Genomic DNA, 23137 nt, shown 5'->3' with positions numbered 1-23137 from the left:
GGTTTATGTCTTATTCAACCTTCCTAAATTAGAAAGGAATGATATCTTTTATGCAGTCTGACTGCTATTTTTCTTCTCAGAGACGTAGTGATGCTACACTGTAGCAAGCTGACCCAGTCTATGTAAGCAATCCCACATTATATTAATCTCCCTAATTCTTTTGTGTCTCCAAGGACTGCACCAGGGAAGGACATTGATGGTGGAATGGATTTCTCCAAGTCAAACGAAGAGGCATACAGAACCTGCCACAAAGGTCAGATGTGTGTTTTATATATATATATATATATATATATATATATATATATATATATATGTGTGTATATGTATATGTATATATATATATATATATATATATATATATATATATATATATATATATATATATATATATATATTTTTTTTTTTTTTTTTTTTTTTTTTTTTTTACCGTACACCAAGGGCGTAGATTTGGCATGGACGGAAGGGACGTGTTCCCACCAATATTTTGATCTCTTCGAGTAAAAAGAAAAACCCCGATCTGTCAGCGTCTCATTCACCCAGCGGAGCAGAAAGAGTTAAATTACGTTCTCTACTGGAGTCCTACGTCATGTGACAAATATGGCCAATGTGATTGGCTGTGCCTTTCAGGGAGCTCTGTTTAGTTTTAGCAGCGGCAAGCCTGCGCTCCGAGGAGGAGAGGAGGACGGCAGCAAAGAGGAAGAACCTGGATGTAAGAAAGTATTTTCAAAGAAACCTGTAAGTCACTTAAACTCAAGTTCACTCATAAAATGTGTCCGTCACAATAACGTTACAGGCTATGCTAGGCTTTGGCCCACATCAGTCTAAAATTGTATGTAACCATGAATAACGTGTTTTGGAAACTAACTGCACAAGATGCAGCACTATTAGTTCTCTCAGTCTCAGAGCAGCGTTTCTCATTTTGATTGAAGCTGTCGGAGAAAACGGCAGCCTCGAGCGAGCCAGGATATTATTTTATAGAGGCTGTTAAAATTATATGTCTAACGTTAAAATGTTGGTGACACAATAATTTCATCCTAATGGCACTGACATATTCATAGGGTTAATTTTTGAGACAAAATATCATGAGGTAGTCACGATTTTGCAAATATTCCACCTTGTAGTGCAGTTTGCACAACTTGTTTTAAAAATGCACTCACCCTACCAACATTACTGACGAGTCAAGATCTGCACAAATTGACAGACACACTGAAGCAGCTACACATTTTATTCTTATTGTCATGTATGTCCTATTTGTCAGCTGACAGAAGAGCTCAGACACAAAGCTCAGAGAGCAATGGTGACACAAGATCACAGGTGAAATTGGATGATGACTTGTTGGTTCATGACTGTATTTGAAGCACATGTGTGACTGCATGTATTTGGAATGTCTCACTGTTATTCATCAGGTGACAGAGGCAGCTCTGCCATGTTGTAGCTCAGACAGAGGTGAAGAGGCGAGGTCACAGGTGACTGGCTGATGATTTGGTGCTATAGATTAACTAGTATTTATTATCATGACAATTGTCAGGCTGCTTTTAGTCATCCCAGTATCCTCAGTTGAGGCTGAAAGAAGCTTCAGTGCTCTCAGAAGATTAAAAACATGGCTAAAGTCAACAATGACTCAAATGAGATTAAACAATGCTGCTGTATGTCCACCAGGAGAAACTGGACAGTATAGATGTAAAACCAATATGCCAGCAGTTTATCTCAGTTAACGAGAGGAGCAGACATGTGTTTGGCTGCTTCACATAGTGGACATTGAGTTGTTGTGTGGGGACACCAGTAGCATTAATGTCTGTTGCTGTAACAGTAGCTCATGCTTAGAATAAAAAATCCCAACTCATTGATTTGATCGGGGCAATAGTGTGGCTAAAATGTTGCATAATTTTGCTGAGAGATCTTTTACTTTGTGGTAATCTTGGATGGACATAAACCACCAGGTCATTCAGTGTTCCCTTAGTGCTAATGTATCAGAGATGTTGGTGTAATGTAACTGAAGTAATGTTGTTAAGTCCTTGAACTCATATTTGTTTATTGTCATGACTGTATTTCAGGGCTGGACTGGCCATCGGGCATACCGGGCATTTGCCCAGTGGGCCGCTCGTGATTTTTTTGTTTTTATCGGCCAATGGGGTTTTCTTCCTTTTCTTTTTTTAATGATATAAATGAATGGTGGTGGATTGGCCAGTTGGTCATGATCGACTCTGGGCTGGACCAATTACAGCCGAGGAGGTCAAACTTTAAAGTTAAGGTGAAAAGGAACGCGATTTGTCCTGTACTACTTCAGCTAGAAAGTTGCTAATTCAATCATGAAACTGATCAATGATCAGCTGATCGGCTTTTCTCTCTGCGCCAGAAAGAGGAAACCAGCGGAGGCCGCATTAAACAACAGCAGCATGTGTAAGCTTGATCAGCTGTTGTTAGCATTTATTTAATATTAATTTCTAGTATCAGCTGATGTTTGCTGGAGCCACAGCTGTAAAGCTGCTGGTCATGATGTTGGTTTGGATATGTGGTGAGAGGGAAACATGAAGATGAAACCAGGAGATGTCCTTACTGAATAATCAGAGCTGAACAGGTGATGGAGAAACAGGTTCAACTTTTAGGTGACATGGATGAGTTGAAGGGAAGTTATGAACTGTTTCTGGGAGACAAATAACACCAGGATCCTTTTCTAAGTAGCTGACAGCTGGTAACTGTGCAGGGGCGGGTCTAGCAAAGTTTTGCCAGGGGGCCAGGAAGGCCATTAACAGGGAAAGGGGGGCACAAAGAAATACTTTTCTTTCTTATTCTCATTTAAAATGTCTCGCTTTTAACAAATAATTATCTGAATCTTTCAACCAATGTTTTCATCTGATGTAAAATGTATAGAAATCCATTATTGTATTCAGTAAATATTAAGTCTAGTTAGTATATACCCTAGTAAGTTATAGTATTCTTTACTTTGTTAAGGTACCATCTGTGCAGTCTGCAATTCTGTTGAAGAAAGATGTTGAATCTATTTAATTACTGGAGAAAAATAATAGATTTATGTGAATTTGTTTTATACGTGCATTAAATTTAAATCGGTTTTGTTAGTTAAGCATCTTGAGGCAGAGGGTGGGGGAGTGATTCCTACTTTTTTTTCTTTTCTTTTTTTGCTGGTAGTTGGCAACCCTTTTAGTTTTAGGTATATGTAATTATAAATGAGGTGTTACTGTTTAGAATACCAGAATAGGGAAGGTGGTGTAGGTTTAAGCTAATTATAAAGGCTTTAAAGGATTTATGACTTTTCCTATAATACCATGGTGGGCCGGTCACTAGTCAAAATGCCGATATTTTGTCCCAGTCCAGCCCTGCTGAATTTGAAGTTATTTTTATTTTTGTATGATACCTGATTTATATTGAATATGGCTGAAGTAAACTAAAGTCTAAAATACTTAGTCATTTGTTTAATTGTAATTTAGCATTATATAACTCACATATAAAACTTTCAATTATAATTTTAAATGGTTTAAAAGCATGTAGAATAGCATATGTAGGCAAGTACATTTCTCCTTTTGTTATCAAGAAGCAAAGACAAAAAGGAAAAAAAAACCTGAATCATTCGTCCCCACCAATGCCAAATCGAAACTGTACACCCTGCCCTATATGAGACAACTGTTGTTGTGATTTGACACCATATTAATAAATTTAAATTGAAGGGAAAATATTTCATTAACCTTTCACTTACCTTTTATTTGCTGTCACTAAGCTCCATGGCAGTTTAAAATGAGGCTAAAGAAGTGGTATAATAATTGGTTTGTTGTCCATGGCCAGTCATTTAACTGTTTATTATTAGGCCAGTTTATGTGGCTGGTAACTACTGTAGAATGAAAGTCCATGTCTTAGTCCAGCCTCATATTGCTAATCATAGATCAGTTTGTAGTTGTACTTGGTAAGTATGTCTGTGGCTGGACTCCACCGCAGGTGGGATCCAATGTATGAAGATGAAACAAAAAGTTCAAAAACATTATCTATACTTATGTCCAAATATATGTACATAATGACTGCACAATTGCTTGGTACCTGTACTTGTACCTGATTTTTGACTTTGAATATTTAAGCATGGCCATGGATGTTAGTGGCAGCAGTGTTTTTTGTTTTGTTTTTTTAAACCACCTCTGTCATTAAGGACATCTGTTATCATGATGGGATGCTTTCCTCTGTGGATTCTTTATTCACTTGAAAGTTTTTACTGCCTTCATTGCCAGCCGACACATTGTTTCAACCTCCACAACCTTTACTGTTTCAGATGGACACAAACATACTAAAAGATACACATTCAGGTGGAAGAATGAAGCCACTAAAGTTTTAAACTCATCTGCTCATCTTGTTTGCATGAAATTTGTAGTTTGGAAACGGTGTTCAGTGACTTGCTGTACTCAATCTCTGTTTGGCCTACTATATATAAAAAAAAACAAACACCCAGCACGCCCCTGCGGGCGGTTTATCCTTCAAGCTCGGGTCCTCTACCAGAGGCCTGGGAGCTTGAGGGTCCTGCGCAGTATCTTAGCTGTTCCCAGGACTGCGCTCTTCTGGACAGAGATCTCCGATGTTATTCCCGGGATCTGCTGGAGCCACTCGCCTAGCTTGGGAGTCACTGCACCTAGTGCTCCGATTACCACGGGGACCACCGATACCTTCACCCTCCACATCCTCTCGAGCTCTTCTCTGAGCCCTTGGTATTTCTCCAGCTTCTCGTGTTCCTTCTTCCTGATATTGCTGTCATTCGGAACCGCTACATCGATCACTACGGCCGTCTTCTTCTGTTTGTCTACTACCACTATGTCCGGTTGGTTAGCCACCACCATTTTGTCCGTCTGTATCTGGAAGTCCCACAGGATCTTAGCTCGGTCATTCTCCACCACCCTTGGGGGCATTTCCCATTTTGACCTCGGGACTTCCAGGTTATACTCGGCACAGATGTTCCTGTACACTATGCCGGCCACTTGGTTATGGCGTTCCATGTATGCCTTGCCTGCTAGCATCTTGCACCCTGCTGTTATGTGCTGGATTGTCTCTGGGGCATCTTTACACAGCCTGCACCTGGGGTCTTGCCTGGTGTGATAGACCCCAGCCTCTATGGATCTTGTACTCAGAGCTTGTTCTTGTGCTGCCACGATTAGTGCCTCTGTGCTATCTTTCAGTCCAGCTTTGTCCAGCCACTGGTAGGATTTCAGGATATCAGCCACCTCCTCTATCTGCCGGTGGTACATACCGTGCAGGGGCCTGTCCTTCCATGATGGTTCCTCGTCTCCCTTCTCTTTCTTGGGTTTCTGCTGCCTGAGGTATTCACTGAGCACGCTGTCAGTTGGGGCCATCTTCGTGATGTATTCTTGGATGTTCGTTGTCTCATCCTGGACTGTGGTGCTGACACTCACCAGTCCCCGGCCCCCTTCCTTCCGCTTAGCGTACAGCCTCAGGGTGCTGGACTTGGGGTGAAACCCTCCATGCATGGTAAGGAGCTTTCTTGTCTTTATGTCAGTGGCTTCTATCTCCTCCTTTGGCCAGCCCATTACCCCAGCAGGGTACCTGATCACGGGAAGGGCATACGTGTTGATGGCCCGGATCTTGTTCTTACCGTTCAACTGACTCTTCAGGACTTGCCTGACACTCTGCAGGTACTTGGTGGTTGCAGCTTTCCTAGCGGCCTCTTCATGGTTCCCATTCGCCTGTGGGATCCCCAGGTACTTGTAACTGTCCTCTATGTCTGCAATGTTGCCTTCTGGTAGTTCAATCCCCTCAGTTCTGACTACCTTCCCTCTCTTTGTTACCATCCGACTACACTTCTCCAGCCCGAACGACATTCCAATGTCATTGCTGTATAGCCTGGTAGTGTGGATCAGTGAATCGATGTCTCGTTCACTCTTGGCATACAGCTTGATGTCATCCATGTACAGGAGGTGGCTGACAACTGCTCCGTTCCGTAGTCGGTATCCATAGCCAGTCTTGTTAATGATCTCACTGAGGGGGTTCAGGCCTATGCAGAACAGCAGTGGGGACAGAGCATCTCCCTGGTAGATCCCGCACTTGATGGTGACTTGTGCTATGGGCTTGGAGTTGGCTTCTAGTGCTGTACGCCACATCCCCATTGAGTTCCTGATGAAGGCTCTTAGGGTCCCATTGATCTTGTACAATTCTAGATATTCCAGTATCCAGCTGTGGGGCATTGAGTCATAGGCCTTCTTGTAATCAATCCAGGCAGTGCACAGGTTGGTTAGTCTGGTCTTGCAGTCTCGGCTGACTGTTCTGTCTACCAGTAGCTGGTGTTTTGCGCCTCTGGTATTCTTGCCAATTCCTTTCTGTGTCCCGCTCATGTATTGACCCATGTGCCTGTTCATCTTAGCCGATATGATGCCTGACAGGAGCTTCCATGTAGTACTGAGGCAGGTTATTGGTCGGTAGTTGGAGGGGACTGGTCCCTTCTTGGGGTCCTTGGGGATCAGGACCGTCCGACCTTCGGTTAGCCATTCTGGGTGTCCCTCATTAACTAGCAGCTGGTTCATTTGTGCTGCCAGACGCTCGTGGAGTGCAGTCAGCTTCTTCAGCCAGTAGGCGTGAACCATGTCGGGCCCTGGTGCTGTCCAACTCTTCATACTGGAGACCCTTTCTTGGATATCTGCCACTGTGATGGTTACTGGACCCTGTTCAGGGAGGTCGCTATGGTCTGCCCTCAGATCCACTAGCCACTGAGCATTGCCGTTATGGGTTGCGTCCTTCTCCCATATGCTCTTCCAGTATTGCTCCGTCTCCAGCCTTGGTGGTGCTGTTCTCTTATTATTGTTCCCTTGCCACTGAGAGTACACCTTTGCTGGTTCTGTGGAGAACAGCTGGTTTATTCTCCTGCCTTCTATCTCTCTGGTGTACCTCTTCAAGTGGCTGGCCAAGGCTGTGAGTCTTTGCTTGGCAGTTTCCAAGGCCTCAGGTATGGACAGCTTGCTGTATTTCTTATGCACCTTTCTGCAACTCCATTAGTTGGCTAACCTCCCTCCGTGCTACTTTGATCTTGCCCTCTAGCCTCCTTCTCCATGGAGGGTACTGCCCTTTGTGGCTGTTCAACTTGTAGTCAAGCATCTCACTGATCACTGCTGCCGTATTGTAGATCAGCTTGTTAGTGTCGGTAATCGTGGCTGTAGGTATCGTCCGTAGTGCTGCATTAACATCATCTAGCAGACCTTCTGAGGGTACTTCACGTAATCTTGGTAACCAGCTACGGGGGGTCCAGGTTTCAAGCATGATCCCATCTTTCAGGTCAGTTCCTCTCGCACTCAACGATCCTTCTCCTGTCGCACTTGGGGCTATGTACCCAATCTCAGGTGGGGGTGATGATATCTCCCCCCTGACCTGGCGTCCTGACTCCTCCTTGCCGTAGCATTTATGTTGTACCTCGTCAATCTCTAGCTGTGAGAACAGTCCCTTCTTTCGAATGTTGGAACACTGAGCTACTAGTTGTTTCGCCGTCATTGTGGATGTTGGGTATCGAAGAAGAAGAATAATCACTCCATCAATACGGCTGCAGCCTTAAGCTGCTACTTTCTCATATTTATCTACCTTTCTATCTATCTTGGTAATATCAATCTCGTTTTATATAGCTATATATTTATATATATATTTATATATATATATATATGATATCTACAATATCAGTATGTGCAAGTGTAACCTACACATACTTTCAGCAGCGACTCTTTGAGTACAATTCTATGCCCATAGGCCTACTGTTTGTATTCTAGATTGTTACAGATGGTACTCTTGCAGTGGAGTGCATATACTGTAAATACAGTATTTCATAAGTCTGTCTTTCTGCATCACTTACAGTACACACTTATTTTTATAGAGAGTGTTTGAACTGGATTACATAGAAAAGCCCCATGAATATATTTTCCATAGATGAAGTAGGGTTCAATCTGGCAAAAAGGAGGTGGAGAGGCAGGAACATAACTGGTCAATGTCCCTGGCCAAATCCCTGACCAACGTACTGGCAATTGTACCCTTTGTGCAGCTATAGGTAACTGGGGTGGGGAGCATATTGCATCACAAGCATGTTGATTGTGATGTGAATGAGGTGCTCTGGCAGACTGAAACAGAAGAGAGGATGCAGCAAAGTTGTTTTTTTTGACTGTAACTTTATGCAGTAGGTTCCTCTGTTGATGAGTGCTGCTGTTTGACCGTGAAAGGATAAAGTAGTCGTGGTAAGCCAATCACACGACCACTTAAAGACAAAACAACAAGGTGATATATACCAGTTTTTAAATTGTGTTGATAGGCCACGTAAAACCAGAGTCATGATAATCAATATATACGTGGCTTTTTTTCCTCAATAGTTTTGTCACGTTTGTTAAGATGTATCTGTCCCACTGCGCAAGTGTCCAGTGAAGGGGGGCATGGCTACGCGCAGGCGGGAAGGGGAAGTAGGAGTTTTTGGAGTGTCAGTTTTTTCTTGTGTGGAGGAACGAAAGAAGGCAACCATTAAAGTTGGAGTTAACATACCAGTTGTGTGATTATTGGACTAACACGTTTACTGTCTAAGGACACCACAGCGAGCACTCTCTGCTTATGAGTAAAAAAAACAAAAAAACAAAACCGGAAGTTTTAGGAATGACGGAGGGAGAGAGAGGGAGGGAGAGAGCAGAAAAAGAGGGAGAGCAAGTTTTGCGATGTGAGAGATTTGTGACGCTTAACGTGTTTGAGTGTGTAGTTAATGTGTTGTCTTGTGTAGTTAGTGTGTAGTGTTGTGGATAGTTTTGTGTTGTGTGTCAGAACAATGAGGCGACTGCTGTCTCCAAGTAGAAACAGGAGTGATACACCTGCTGCTGTCAGACCTGCAGGTATTAGGCTGTGATATTATCTTTTATAGTCGACAGAAATTAATTTTTTGGAGTGGCGCAAATAATTTGTGTGGCATCTTATTGAATGCAGAACAGCTGATTGTTCTGTAAATAGTTTGAAATGGTTATTTAGAAAATCAAGGTAAAAGGTAAATGGATGCAAATAACTTTGTTGTTTGCAAAACTTGTGCATAGGATTTTAAAATTGACAATTTATATTTGCATTTTAAGTTATGAAATATGATTCATTAAACATGTTTGTGGTTGTTACAGTAAAAAATATAACCTTTTCTACTCTAATTTTATGTTTTTTGTCTGATTTTAGATCAATTGCGTTAATACAGTATATCAAAATGAAAACATGACTGTAAATTCAGACACGTGAGGTTGTGCTGAAAAGGATGATACCAAACAAGGCAAAGTAAATAGTTTTTAAAGGTGAAATGTGGAGGGAGAATCAAAAGTAGCAAAAAATGGCCAATTATACCCTGGACCCCAGAGGGTTAAAGTAACGCAATAGTAATTAATTACTTTTAGAATATTGTAACTCAGTTACTTTTTTGAAGAAGTAACTAGTAACTATAATTAATTACTTTTTCAAAGTAACTTGGCCAACACTGATGGTATGCGCAACTTTGTTTTGGTTGGGATGAACACTGTACATTGTTTTTGTGGGAGAATACAGTAAAAATATATTTGGTACCATGTATTTGTGAGTTTTGTATACAAACATTCTGTAATCTTTTACAATGCACTCATGTAGGCCTATGTACTGTCTGTAGTAAGTGTTACACTGAACATAAAAAGGCTTACAGTAAGTCAATATGATGACTTTATTTTGCAGGAGAATTGAAGGGTTTTGCCCATTGTGTGTGTGTTTTTTGATTTGTGTGTTGAATTCTGACAATATGCTTTCGGAAAATATGTGTAAACAATTAGGAAAAACTGTAATGCTCATGATTATGCAAAGGTGAAACCCAAGTGAACAATAAAATTATCCATGAAATTATAAGTCAGGCCCACGTAACCAGCATACTAACGAGTGGCCAATGCTAACATAGAAGATGTGGGTACAGGTGAGATCTATGTAAATGACATATTCCAAGACATAGCAGGTCTGTTGCATTTGAAGCAGTTTACTCTTCACATGTGGAGTGATAAAAAACCTAATGACACATTTCCAGTTAAATGTCTTCCACTGCATGTTTTTAGTAGCCACACAAAAGCCTACCAAACTCTTTCTCATCAGTCATACGTCCCTGGTGTGAACCCATCGTCCTTGGAAATCCCCCTTATTAATGTTTGAGCATCTTCCAATTGAAGTTGTTTAGCAAGAGAATATAGTGACACAGGGTCTAGTTTACTCCTGAGTGAGGTGTTCAGATTCCCCTCCCCCACTATAGTTGGAATTTTATCCATCCATCCATTCGCTTCCGCTTATCCTTTTCAGGGTCAGAGGGGGCGCTGCAGCCTATCCCAGCTGTCATAGGGCAAGAGGCGGGGTACACCCTGGACAGGTCGCCACTCTGTCGCAGGGCTAACACACAGAGGCTGACAACCATTCGCGCTCACATTTACTCCCACATTCACACCTGTGGGCAATTTGGATTAATCAATTAACCTATCTAAGTATATTTAGGGCTTTGGAGCGTGATGTCACGGGGGTGGGCGTGGAAAAGATTTTGGCCTGATGCGCCATTTTCTGGGTCCAAAGCGCAAGCGAAAAAAGAGCGAAGGCACACACAACAGCCATGGTTCGTATTTGCTGTGTGGTCGGCTGCACAGTTTGATCGCACGACCGGCAAGAGAATAAGCTTGAAAATGGTTTATCTTTTCACTCTTTCCCAACCTGGAAGCAACACGAGGCAGCTCGTGTATCGGATGATACCAAACGAAGGCGTCTAGTCTGGATAGCAGCTGTGAGACGAGCTGATATCCAGTTCTCTTCTATCTCCAAATATCTGTTGGTGCTCCAGACATTTTCATTCTGGTAAGTTCTAAATATGTTCATATCACTCTTTATAGCCTATTAGTTTTATTTTCGATGCACTCTGAGGTCACAGCAAATTAGAAGAAACATCCAACTGAGTGATTTTGCAGAACTACCTTCTATTTATAGAGTTGCTAATTATTTGGCATTATTGCAGGCAAACCAGCCTATGAAATGGATGAAACACATCGTGACTGGGTTCCAGCGCTACACAAGGGACCTGCTTCAAACATACCACCATGCCAATTAGATTACTTCTTCCATGTGAGGGTGAAGAGGTGACTCTTCTGTATAAGATGGTGAAGGTTTGCTGCGTTTTGGTGAACAGTGTGGTAGTAAAACCAGGGAAAAATTAAACTTGCTCATGTTAAATATTCTTAAGTCTTTTGCTGTATAAATAGCGGTATTTATTTTTTTTCAAAAGATACAGTAAATAAAGTGCTAGTAGTGGGTGACATCATGTAAACACTGTCATGATTTTGTGTAAACATTTTGTCATTTGTAAACTATAAATGACTGGATTCTACACTGTAACTGATGTGATGTTCTATAAAGTGGTTTTAATTTTAAAAAAAAGAGGCAAAAATTAGTTTGTTTCTTTATTCCACTTTTGAACAGTGGTACTCAGTCACTACATATTCGGTAAATGCAAATTATTTACATGGCAGTGCACTTCAGGCATAAATCTAGACCCCTAGATAAAACATTATGGGTCATTCCCACGACCCACAGCTTTACTGTGTTCCAGCAAAGTATCCAATAGCAGTGACAACTCCTCCACAGTAGAAGGTGGGATTTTTCCTTTTTGAGGACGGCTCCTTTTACCTTTCAATACAGATGGTCTGTTTATGTTTTATCAAGAGCCTTTTTTTGGGCAGCTGAAGAGGAGAAGTCTATGTTATGACCAACCTCTGGCTGTATCTTGGTCATATTACCCAGCAAAACCCAGTATGCATGTTCATCTGTAACAGTCCTTGTGCCACGGATCCGCACTGTTGCTTCTACATTAAACAGAAGAGCAGTGACATGGCTGCAGGTCTCCGCGACTCCGGCCTTACAGGTGCAGTGGGCGGCTTCAACCTTCCCTGTGATGCTCACAGTGACCCATGACTGCAATGCTGGTTCATTCAGTCTTTGAAAGTTGTCATGTATTTAATATATATTCTTAATGTCTATTTGCTGATTATATTGTTTTATGTATAGGCCTTTATAAACCAGGCCCAGAGGTGACAAAGAACTAGGTCGTAGGCTGACAGGAAACTGCATGCTTTTGCAGAGCATATGAGGTGCAGACAGAAAGTGAAACTAAGCAGAGTGTTTGATCGAAACTTAAAGTGTGTGTGACGTGTAGAGGAAGTCTATAATAATCAGGCTGGCTGCTGCTGCTTTAGACTTGAGCTGGTGTCTCTGTGTGCTCAGTCTCCTTTTCCGGAAATGTAAAATAAAGATAATTTTTTGAATTAAACCACTTTGAGCCATGAGTTTTTCTTCGCCGCCAAGTGTGAGTGCAGTACCTGAAACACACACTTCATTTAAAGACAAGAACTAGTGAGCCAAGGCTGACACAAATGTGTTTTATCTACTTTATCATAAATGTAACAAAGTGTTTAGAAAGTTAGCACATGTAATTTTTCATTTTTTTTGATGTATCCATCTTTAGAACGCTGCATGTTATATTCTAAATCTGCCTGTTATCTCTCAGAAACCTGCCTGCAGAAAATGAACCTAAAGTATGTAATGCAAGGATGTAATCACTTTAAAGATGGAGAAAGCATAAAGTGACAATTATGAATCACTTAATATGACAAGGAGATTCTGCAGGTCATTAATCAATGTATAAAACTAAAATAAAATGTATTTTTTGTGACACAGGATACAAACATGGAAGCAAGATGTATAATTAGAATTATTTATAATAAATATGAATAAATCATTGCAATTTCTTTAACCATAAAGAATAACTAAATCCTCCAGGACAATGTTACATCAATGCACAGAACTCACTATGTTTTCCATCTAACAGAGCCTCCACATGTTCTCACTGTAATTTCCCCTCATGAATGAATTTATGCTGCACTAATTTGAATGTTCGGGGGAAAATCAAATGCACATCACTCGCAGTACTCAAGCTGACTTACCTTTGTTTGAATGACGACTTGTACGCGCTGACTCCACAGACAAGGTACGGAATATGTCAGGCTATGTCAATAGCGGTAGGTCTTCAGGGTTTCTACTCCACGGCCGTATTTCATACGGGTCCACATTTCCAATGCACGCTATTTTCTGCAAGTACCGCCGCTTCGCCTCTGGACGCAATTGGTCTCTATACAGTTGATTCTCTTTTGAGCTGCTTTTAAGCATCTTTCTTGTATTCGTCGTTCCAACACCGTGTGTTTGTTTTGATTTGTTGACCCGGAAAATGGCGCCGCGCTCCCACAATGCATTGTGACATCAATTCCAAAGGCCTATAGTTCCAAGAAGATGGAGAAAATGCCAGGTCAGCTGAGGAGATATATGGTCTCCTCAGCTGAACTGGAAAAAATGTTCATGCATTTGTGTCATTGCGTTTAGATTATTGTAATGCCCTGTTTACCAGCTTGGACAAATCATCTCTCTCGCCTCCAAGCCATTCAAAATGCACCGGCAAGGCTACTAACATGTTCTAGCAATCAGAGATGTATCAGAGATGCTTTTTTCATTCATATAGCACTATTGTAATCATACTGACCACTATAAACTTCAAGCACTTTATCTACCTCTAATTCATAGTAGATTTAAAATCAGAAGTTAACCCAACCCATATGGAAAAGATGTATATAAATCTTATAAAGTTTGTATCTGTCTTGTATGAAACTTGTATGAAAAGCATACAAGAGTGAAAATACATATAAGATCCCTTGAAAAATTATATAATGAAACTTGTATGTTTTGGATACTTACTAAAACAATATATGAAAGTAATGAGAAAGTGGCCACTTTCATGAGTAAATCATGTAAGCCTTATATGATTTATATATGATTTACTCATGAAAGTGGCCACTTTCATGAGTAAATCATATATGTTTTTATTATTTCTTTTCCATATGGGAATAGGCATGGCTTTGAATAGTGAAAAAAAGCCAAAGCACCTGGAGCTAACCCAGTTTTCATCATGACCTTACAGGAGGAATATCCAGTCAGAGGAAAGATCTTGCTCTCGTCCAGTGACCTCCAGCTGGTGCTACAAGTGGAACATAATCAGTAAGTTCTCATGTCAGCCTAATCTCTCATATACCCTCCTCTGCCTCTGATGTTATTGGTACACAGTGCTATCTGGTTGACTGCTGTCCATTTGTTGTCTAGCTGTTTTATTTTATATTTTTTTGCTTGCCTTTGTTTTATTATCTGAATAATTAGACAACTAAGATTTAATGGGCCTGTTAGTGGTCTTTTGCTCTGATGACTCTAGCTGTTGGTAAACACAAATGAATTCTACTCCAGAGGTCCAGCAATATCAGCTGTCACCAGTGCCTCTAGTTACCTTTACTTCTGGTTGCTCAGGTGTCTTTGACTTAGCCAGAAAGAAGTCTACCTGGAGCCAGCTACGGTTACCTTTTCAGTGCTCAACACACACTGCCTCACCAGCACTCATTTTTCCTTGTGACTTGCCATCACACCCTCTGTCGGTCTGGTGCTGATGCACACTAGTCTTAATACCAAATAATAACTAGAAAAGGTTGCATTTCCTGCGAAAATGCACTGTGAATGCCGTGTAGTGGAATCAGTGTGAATGCCGTGTGATTTTTATTTATCAAAAGTACTACAAAATAGCAGAAATACTATTATTTAGCAGAAATACTATAACATAGCAGAAGTACTATGATTTGTCACAAATACTACCATTTAGCACAAATACTATAATTTAACACAAATACAGTGGAACCCCGACTTACAAAAATTTTGACTTACGAAAGACCCTCTGGAACAAATTAATTTTGTAAGTCGAAGCACCTTTTCCGTCGCCTTTTGAGTGAGGCGATGCTGGCTGAAGATGAGGTTCTTGGTGGAGGAGTGGCAGTTTTCTATTTTATCTATTTCTTAATGTGGGCATTTCCACGGGCAGAAATTTCCTACCCTCGAACAAATGTAATTCATGGCCAAACGGTAATAGGTAAGAAAAAAATTCTTGAATCATGAGCGTCAGGAGTGTCTGAAGATATATTGACACAAGCCTCATGTCTTAACTTTGCTTCGTTAAGGAGACATGACAATTAGAAAATGTGTCTCATTGGAGAATTCCAGCGCTGATTTTGAACAAAGTGTCCATTGAGCTTCTATGGAGAGTTTTCAGACTTTGTGTTGCTCTGAGGAGATTTTCCAAAAATCTCTAACTCCCACAACAATGATAGTGACATTTTCTGAAAGCCATAGAAAATACCTATGTTTTGATGTGAAATTGGTGAGGGTACAGAGAAAAAACATGGCTCAGCCCAGCAAGCAAAGCTGGTGATCACACTGGGCTAAAATGGGCCAAAAAAATGGCATAAAAAGCTTAATATCTGGAAAAAGTATAAAAGTTATGAGCACCAAAAGATATAGCACGCTTCACCTCTTTTCAGCACAATTTTTTAACTTTTTCACCTCTTTTCAGCACAATTTTCAGGTTCTGTCTGCCTATTCTGTCTTTGCTGCACAGCTGCCTCTTCTCTTATTCTCTCCCCCTCTCTCGCCTGTTGCTACTAAAATCATGAAACTGATCAATGATCAGCTGATCGGCTTTTCTCTCTTGTTTGTTTATCTTCCACTTTGCGCCAGAACGAGGAAACCAGCGGATGTCGCGCTAAACAACAGCAGCACGTTTAAGCTTGATCAGCTGTTGTTAGAATTTATTTGATATTAATTTCTAGTATCAGCTGATGTTTTCTGGAGCCACAGCTGTAAAAGCTGCTGGACATTATGTCGGTTTGGATATCCTAGTGAGAGTTGTCAACACTGTGGCACTGTCTGCCGACTTGCAGTTTTAAGGCTGAAATGAGCCCGCCAGCACTCTGTAGCGGCCGCGACCACTGGCAATAAGGAAAGGCTGCTTTTCATAGAGGACTTGCTTGGGGAGATGTCTTCTGGTTGACTCCAGCTCCCAGAAGAGCCTCGGGAACTCTCGTGTGATCTTTGCATACCTCCAGAATGGATTATTATTTAATCTGAAAAATTTGGTTAGATTTCCCACTTACCACTACAGGGAGCCCAAATACCACCAGTAATATGTGTATCACAGTTTGAGAACCACTGATCTAGACATAAAATTAAAGCCTTGATAACTCTAAAATCTGAACACAGAAAATAATTGGCTAGGACCTTTAGATCTGCCTTAGCAGTGATTGAATGTAATGGATAAGTGGCTGGATATCTGGCTGCTTTACACATTACAATCAATAAATACAGAGAACCAGATTTTAAAGGGGGAAGAGGACCCATACAGTCTATTCTAGATGAGAGTACTCTTAAAAAAGGTGTTTGACTTCACTGAAAATGCTTGTCTAGCACAGCACAGAAAGTCTAAGATCAGGCAACAAAGGAGGTTTGAATTACAGGGTGGGCCATTTATATGGATACACCGTAATAACATGGGAATGGTTGGTGATATTAAAGTCCTGTTTGTGGCACATTATATGTGAGGGGGCAAACTCCTCAAGATGGGTGGTGACCATGTTGGCCATTTAGAAGTCGGCCATCTTGGTTACAACTTTTGTTTTTTAAATAGGAAGAGGGCTATGTGACACATCAAACTTATTGGTAATGTCACAAGAAAAACAATGGTTTGCTTGGTTTCATCGTAACTTTATTCTTATGCACCCTTACGAACTCCAGCTACTGCAGCATCTCAACGAGGATGACCCAGATCGGCGCACAGAATTTGCAGAATGGGCAAAACAAAAATTGGAGAAGGACCCTCAGTTCATGCAGAAGATTTTGTTTAATGATGAGGCAAACTTTTATGTGAATGGTGAAGTTAACAAACAAAACCACCGCTATTGGTCTGACACTAACCCACATTGGATGGATCCCTCCAAGACTGTTGGAACAACAAAAGTGATGGTTTGGTGTGGTATATGGGGTACAACGATAGTGGGTCCATTCTTCATCAATGGAAACCTCAAGGCCACTGGATATTTGAAATTGCTACATGATGATGTGTTTCCCTCTTTATGCACTGAAGCTGGTACATTCCCTGAGTTTTTCCAGCAAGATGGTGCACCACCACATTATGGGTGCCAGGTCCGAGCATTCCTAGATGAACAGTTTCCTGGAAAGTGGATTGCTCGTCGTGGACCAGTTGAATGGCCCCCAAGGTCTCCAGATCTGACCCCCTTAGACTTTTATCTTTGGGGTCATCTGAAGGCAATTGTCTATGGTGTGAAGATACGAGATGTGTAGCACCTGAAACTATGGATACTGGATGCCTGTGCTGGCATTTCTCCTGCGGTGTTGCTATCAGTGTGTGAAGAGTGGGAGAAGAGGGTTGTATTGACAATCCAACACAATGGGCAGCACATTGAACACATTTTATAAGTGGTGAGAAACTCACCACCCATCTTGAGGGATTTGCCCTCTCACATATACTAATGTGCCACAAAAAGGACTTTAATATCACCAACCATTCCCATTTTATTATGGTGTTTCCATATAAATGGCCCACCCTGTCTTCTAATGATACTGCCTAGGGGAAGTATGTATAATGTAAAATGAATTGGTCCTAGCACTGAACCCTGTGGAACGCCATAATTGACCTTAGTGTGTGAAGAGGACTCTCCATTTACATGTACAAATTGGAGTCTATTAGATAGATATGATACAAACCACTGCAGCACAGTACCTGTAATACCTACAACATGTTCTAATTGCTCTAATAGGATATTATGGTCGACAGTATTGAACGCTGCACTAAGGTCTAGCAGGACAAGCACAGAGATGAGTCCACTGTCAGAGGCCATAAGAAGATCATTTGTAACCTTCACTAAAGCTGTTTCTGTGCTGTGATGAACTCTGAAACCTGACTGAAACTCTTCAAATAAGCCATTCCTCTGCAGATGATCTGTTAGCTGTTTGACAACTACTCTTTCAAGGATTTTTGATATGAAAGGAAGGTTGGAGATTGGCCTATAATTAGCTAAGACTGCTGGGTCTAGAGATGCTTTTTGAGTAAAGGTTTAACTACGGCCAGCTTGAAGGCCTGTGGTACATAGCCGATTATTAGAGATAGGTTGATCATATTTAAGATCGAAGAATTAATTAATGGCAGGACTTCTTTGAGCCGTGAGGAATGTGGTCTAAAAGACACGTTGATGGTTTGGAGGAAGTAATTATTGAAGTTAACTCAGAAAGATCAATTGGAGAAAAAGAGTCTAACTGAATATCAATGGTACTAAAAGTAGCTGTAGATAATATTACATCTGTGGGATGATTATTGGTAATTTTTTCTCTAATGATAAAAATGTTATTTGTGAAGAAGTTCATGAAGTCATTACTAGTTAACGTTAAAGGGATGGTTGGCTCAACAGAGCTCTGACTTTTTGTCAGCCTGGCTACAGTGCTGAAGAGAAACCTGGGGTTATTCTTATTTTCGTGGGAAATTTGTTTTGTCACAGCAGGAAGTGGACAGTGCAAAAGTTATGAAGCAAAAATTAGAATATAATAAGAATAAATACAGTACACAACTGTACAGAATAGAATAAAATAAAATACTATATACAGTAGAATAAAATAGAATAAAATATACAATAGGATAAAAATAGAATACAAATGCTGTATACAACTGAGTAAAAATACAACGATGCCAGAAAAGAGTATTGCACTTAGTGTTATTGCACGTGTGGATGTGTGTGTTTGAAGTCTTGAAGTTGGAGTCTGACAGCAGTATGGAGGAAAGACCTGTGAAATCTCTCTGTCCCACACCGTGGGTGCCGCAGCCACTGAAGGAGCTGCTCATTGCTGTCACAGTCTCCTGCATGGGGTGGGAGATGTTGTCCAACAGGGATGACAGCTTAGCCACCATTCTCCTGTCACTTACAACCTCCACAGGGTCCAGAGGGCATCCTAGAACAGAGCTGGCCCTTCTGATCAGCCTGTTCAGTCTCTTTCTGTCCTCGGCAGAGATGCTGCCACCCCAGCAGACCACACCGTAAAAGATGGCTGAGGCCACCACAGAGTCATAGAAGGTCTTCAGAATAGTAAGATGTTCTGGCTTTGCGGAGGGCTTTCTTATAAAGCAACAAACAATTTCTCCAGGCTAAATGATGATCCTCTAAATTTGTGACACGCCATTTCCTCTCCAGCTTACGAGTTATCTGCTTTAGGCTATGTGTTTGAGAATTATACCACGGAGTCAGGTACATGTTTTGAGGCCTTAGTTTTCACAGGAGCTACAGTATCCAGAGTCGTACTAGTGAGGAGATAAAAATTTTTAACAAGATAATCGACCTCCGTTGGAGTAGCGTTCAGGTAGCTGCTCTGCTCTATGTTGGTACAGGGCATTGAAGATGATGACAGTGAGTGGATTATATTCTTAAACTTATGCCTGTGAAGGTTCTCAGTCATCCAGGTTATCGTAGTCAAAGGAGCTTGCAAGGGCGTAGATTTGGCATGGACGGAAGGGACGTGTCCCCACCAATAATTTGATCTCTTCGAGTAAAGAAAAAAACCCCAGATCTGTTAGCGTCTCATTCACCCAGCGGAGCAGAAAGAGTTAAATTACGTTCTCTACTGGAGTCCTACGTCATGTGACAAATATGGCCAATGTGATTGGCTGTGCCTTTCAGGGAGCTCTGTTTAGTTTTAGCAGCTGCAAGCCTGCGCTCCGAGGAGGAGAGGAGGACGGCAGCAAAGAGGAAGAACCTGGATGTAAGAAAGTATTTTTCAAAGAAACCTGTAAGTCACTTAAACTCAAGTTCACTCATAAAATGTGTCCGTCACAATAACTTTACAGGCTATGCTAGACTTTGGCTCACATCAGTCTAAAATTGTATGTAACCATGAATAACGTGTTTTGGAAACTAACTGCACAACATGTAGTTCGTTTATTATGTTTTAAACCTTGTGATCCACAAAAAGTAAGAGTAAAACAAGAACTGACTGCATTGCAGTCAGGCCAGGAGCAGGAGCTTCGCTCATGCGCGATTTATTTGCAGTTTGGACCTATAGGTGTGACCATCTCCTGCTCTGACAGCAGCTCGGGTGGACTTCTGCGTGAGGACTATCTGCCGCCTGTGAGCCCCACTGAGAGTAAGAGCGATACTTGTTTCCACGTCAAAAAGTCGTCATAAGTCTCCCGATAACACCAGAAAAAGTCGCCAGATTTGTTGCTAGTCGCTTTTTAGAAAAAAAGTTACTAAGGGGGTTTGAAAACGCTAAGTTGTCAACACTGCGGCACTGATATTGATATTGATATTGATATGTTTATTGATTAGCATTCAAATATCTCAGTGAAGACAGAACAAAGATTTACCACAAAGCAAGAAAGCATGAGACAAGGGTAATCAAAAGGTATTGGCTGAAGCATTTGCTTATTACGCCAACCCTTTTAACAAAAGATCTTTTAGCATGCAGCTCCTGTACACAGGGCTCGAAGCAAATAATAAAATTCAATTCAATTCAATTTCATTTATATAGCGCCAAATCACAACAAATGTCGCCTCAAGGCGCTTCATAGATACAGAGAGAAAAGCCCAACAATCATATGACCCCCTATGAGCAAGCACTTTGGCGACAGTGGGAAGCAAAAACTCCCTTTTAACAGGAAGAAACCTCCGGCAGAACCCGGCTCAGGGAGGGGCGGCCATCTGCTGCGACCGGTTGGGGTGAGAGAAGGCAAACAAAGCAAAAACAAAACAAACAAACAAACAAACAAGAAAAAACACCACCACCTTAGTAAGTAACTACATCAAAGCAAAAGAATCAAGAGGTTTTCTGTTTTTTGTTTTTGTTTTTTTTTTTGCTCTTTTCATTCTTGATATATATATTTTTCTAATACTCTATTTTTAAACATATTTTTAAACAAGGAAAATGAACTACACCTTTCTAAATCACTGTCATAACTATTCCACAGGTTAACTCCTCTAACAGAAACACATCTCTGCTTTATATTTGTCCTTATCTTGTTTTTTTTAAAGAAATCTGTTCCCCTTAAGTCATATTGACTCTCTCTGACTTTGAACACCTTCTGAGTACTGGGGCAAAGCAAGTTATTTTGTGCTTTATACATTATCTGTGCCATTTTATATTCAACTAAATCATAAAATTTCAGGGTATTCAGATTAATAAACAAAATGTTAGTTGGTTCTATATAGTTTGATTGGTTTATAATTCTTATAGCTCTTTTTTGCAACTTGAAAATAGGAAGAGTGTTCGTTTTATATGCATTACCCCATATCTCCAGACAGTAAGTCATATATGGAAGCAACAGAGTACAATAGAGTGTGTATAATGATTTTTTGTTCAGGACATGCTTTGTTTTATAGAGAATAGCAATGGTTTTTGACATTTTTGTTTTCACATGGTTTATATGAGACTTCCAACTCAGCTTATCATCAATTATCACTCCAAGAAATTTATTTTCGTACACTCTTTCAATTTCAATTCCATTAACCCTGATTTTAGATACATTTTTCATTTGTCTAGTGCCAAAAATAATCAATTTTGTTTTCTTTATATTTAATGATAACTTATTTACATCAAACCAGTTTTTTAATATATTTAACTCCTTTTCCGCTGTAGTCAGAAGCTGTTCTCGGTTTTTACCTGAGCAATACAGAGTGGTATCATCAGCAAACAATACACATTTTAACAGTTTGGAAATGCTACATATGTCATTTATGTATAATATAAATAATTTAGGGCCCAGCACAGAGCCCTGAGGAACACCACAAGTTACCTTCAACTGCTTAGATTTTACATTATTGAATTCGACATATTGATATCTGTCATCCAGGTAACTTTTCATCCACTTGTATGCTAACCCTCTTATGCCATATCTCTCTAGTTTATTCATTAATATAGAATGATCAATCGTATCAAACGCCTTTTTTAAGTCTATAAAAACACCAACAGTATATTCCTTATTATCTATAGCATTAGATATCCCTTCTACAAGTTCCATCACTGCCATCGAAGTGGACCTTTTCACTCTAAAGCCATATTGGTTATCACTTAGGAGATTATGCTTCTCAATATATTTATCAAGTCTATTAACAAATAACTTTTCTAAAATTTTTGAGAACTGTGGGAGCAGTGATATTGGCCTATAATTGGTAAACTGACTTCTCTCTCTGTTTTTATGGATTGGAATAACTTTTGCTATTTTCATTTGTGAGGGAAATACACCAGTTTGAAAGGACAGATTACAAATGTATGCGAAAGGTTGCACTATATATTCTATAATACTTTTAACTAATATCATGTCAATACCAAAACAGTCAGTGGACTTTTTATTTTTAAATGTCTTCACAATGTTAAATATTTCTCTATGAGTTACAGCACCAATAAACATGGAGGACACATTCTGAGTAATATGTTTATTTAGGTCGTTATTATTTCTTGACTCTGGAATTTCTTTTGCTAAATTAAAGCCAACATTTACAAAGAAATCATTAAATTCATTTGCAATGTCTTTAGTTTTATCAAGCACAATATCTTTATCTTTTTTAAAATAATCTGGATAATTCTTATTTTTTGAGCCCTTTTTGATTATACTATTTAATATCCTCCATGTTTCTTGTGTGTTACTTCTACTTTGCTCCAATAATTTGTGGTAATATTCTTTCTTACTTGTTCTTATAATATTTACTAATCTATTTTTATATAACTTGTACTTTATTTCAGCATATTTTGTCCTCTGTTTTATGAATCTCTTATATAGATTATTTTTCTTTTTACATGCATCTTCTATCCCCTTTGTGATCCATGGCTTATTTGATCTGTGATGCTTTCTAGTGATTTTCATTAAAGGACAATGTTTTTCATATAGTGAAATTACAGTTGATAAGAATACATCATATGCACTATTTGAATCTTCATTTGCAAAAACCTCATTCCAATTGTGTTCCTTTAAGTCCACCTGGAGGGCAGCAATGGCTCTTGTTGTTCTAAGTCGTATCATATCAAATATTTGATTCTTTTGTTTAGTTTTAATCCAAAAATAATTTTGAAAAATTGCAAAAACAGGAAGATGATCGCTTATATCAGTTATAAGAAGTCCACCTACTATTTCATGGTCAATTTTATTTGTGAATATATTATCTATCAATGTAGCTGTATCAATTGTTAT

General features: G+C 40.0%; 1 protein-coding gene across 4 annotated transcripts in view; it reads left to right on the top strand.

Annotated features, from left to right (window-relative positions):
- adam19a (ADAM metallopeptidase domain 19a) overlaps positions 1-23137 on the top strand; it is a 95136-nt gene that overhangs the window by 8672 nt on the left and 63327 nt on the right. For 2 of the 4 annotated variants that reach the window (XM_085139684.1, XM_085139676.1), the window contains exons 2-3: positions 174-253; positions 14003-14079. In XM_085139684.1, coding sequence (XP_084995810.1) covers positions 174-253; positions 14003-14079 — 157 coding nt within the window. Of the gene's footprint in view, positions 1-173; positions 254-420; positions 736-14002; positions 14080-23137 lie in introns of those variants that run through there. The other 2 variants (XM_085139693.1, XM_085139711.1) reach the window with 2 other exon arrangements.

This window comes from Neolamprologus multifasciatus, chromosome 3 (genome assembly GCF_963576455.1).
Source record: "Neolamprologus multifasciatus chromosome 3, fNeoMul1.2, whole genome shotgun sequence".
Classification (NCBI taxonomy): domain Eukaryota; kingdom Metazoa; phylum Chordata; class Actinopteri; order Cichliformes; family Cichlidae; genus Neolamprologus; species Neolamprologus multifasciatus.
Note: the sequence above shows the minus strand (reverse complement) of the source record. Positions and strands in the feature narration are given on the sequence as shown.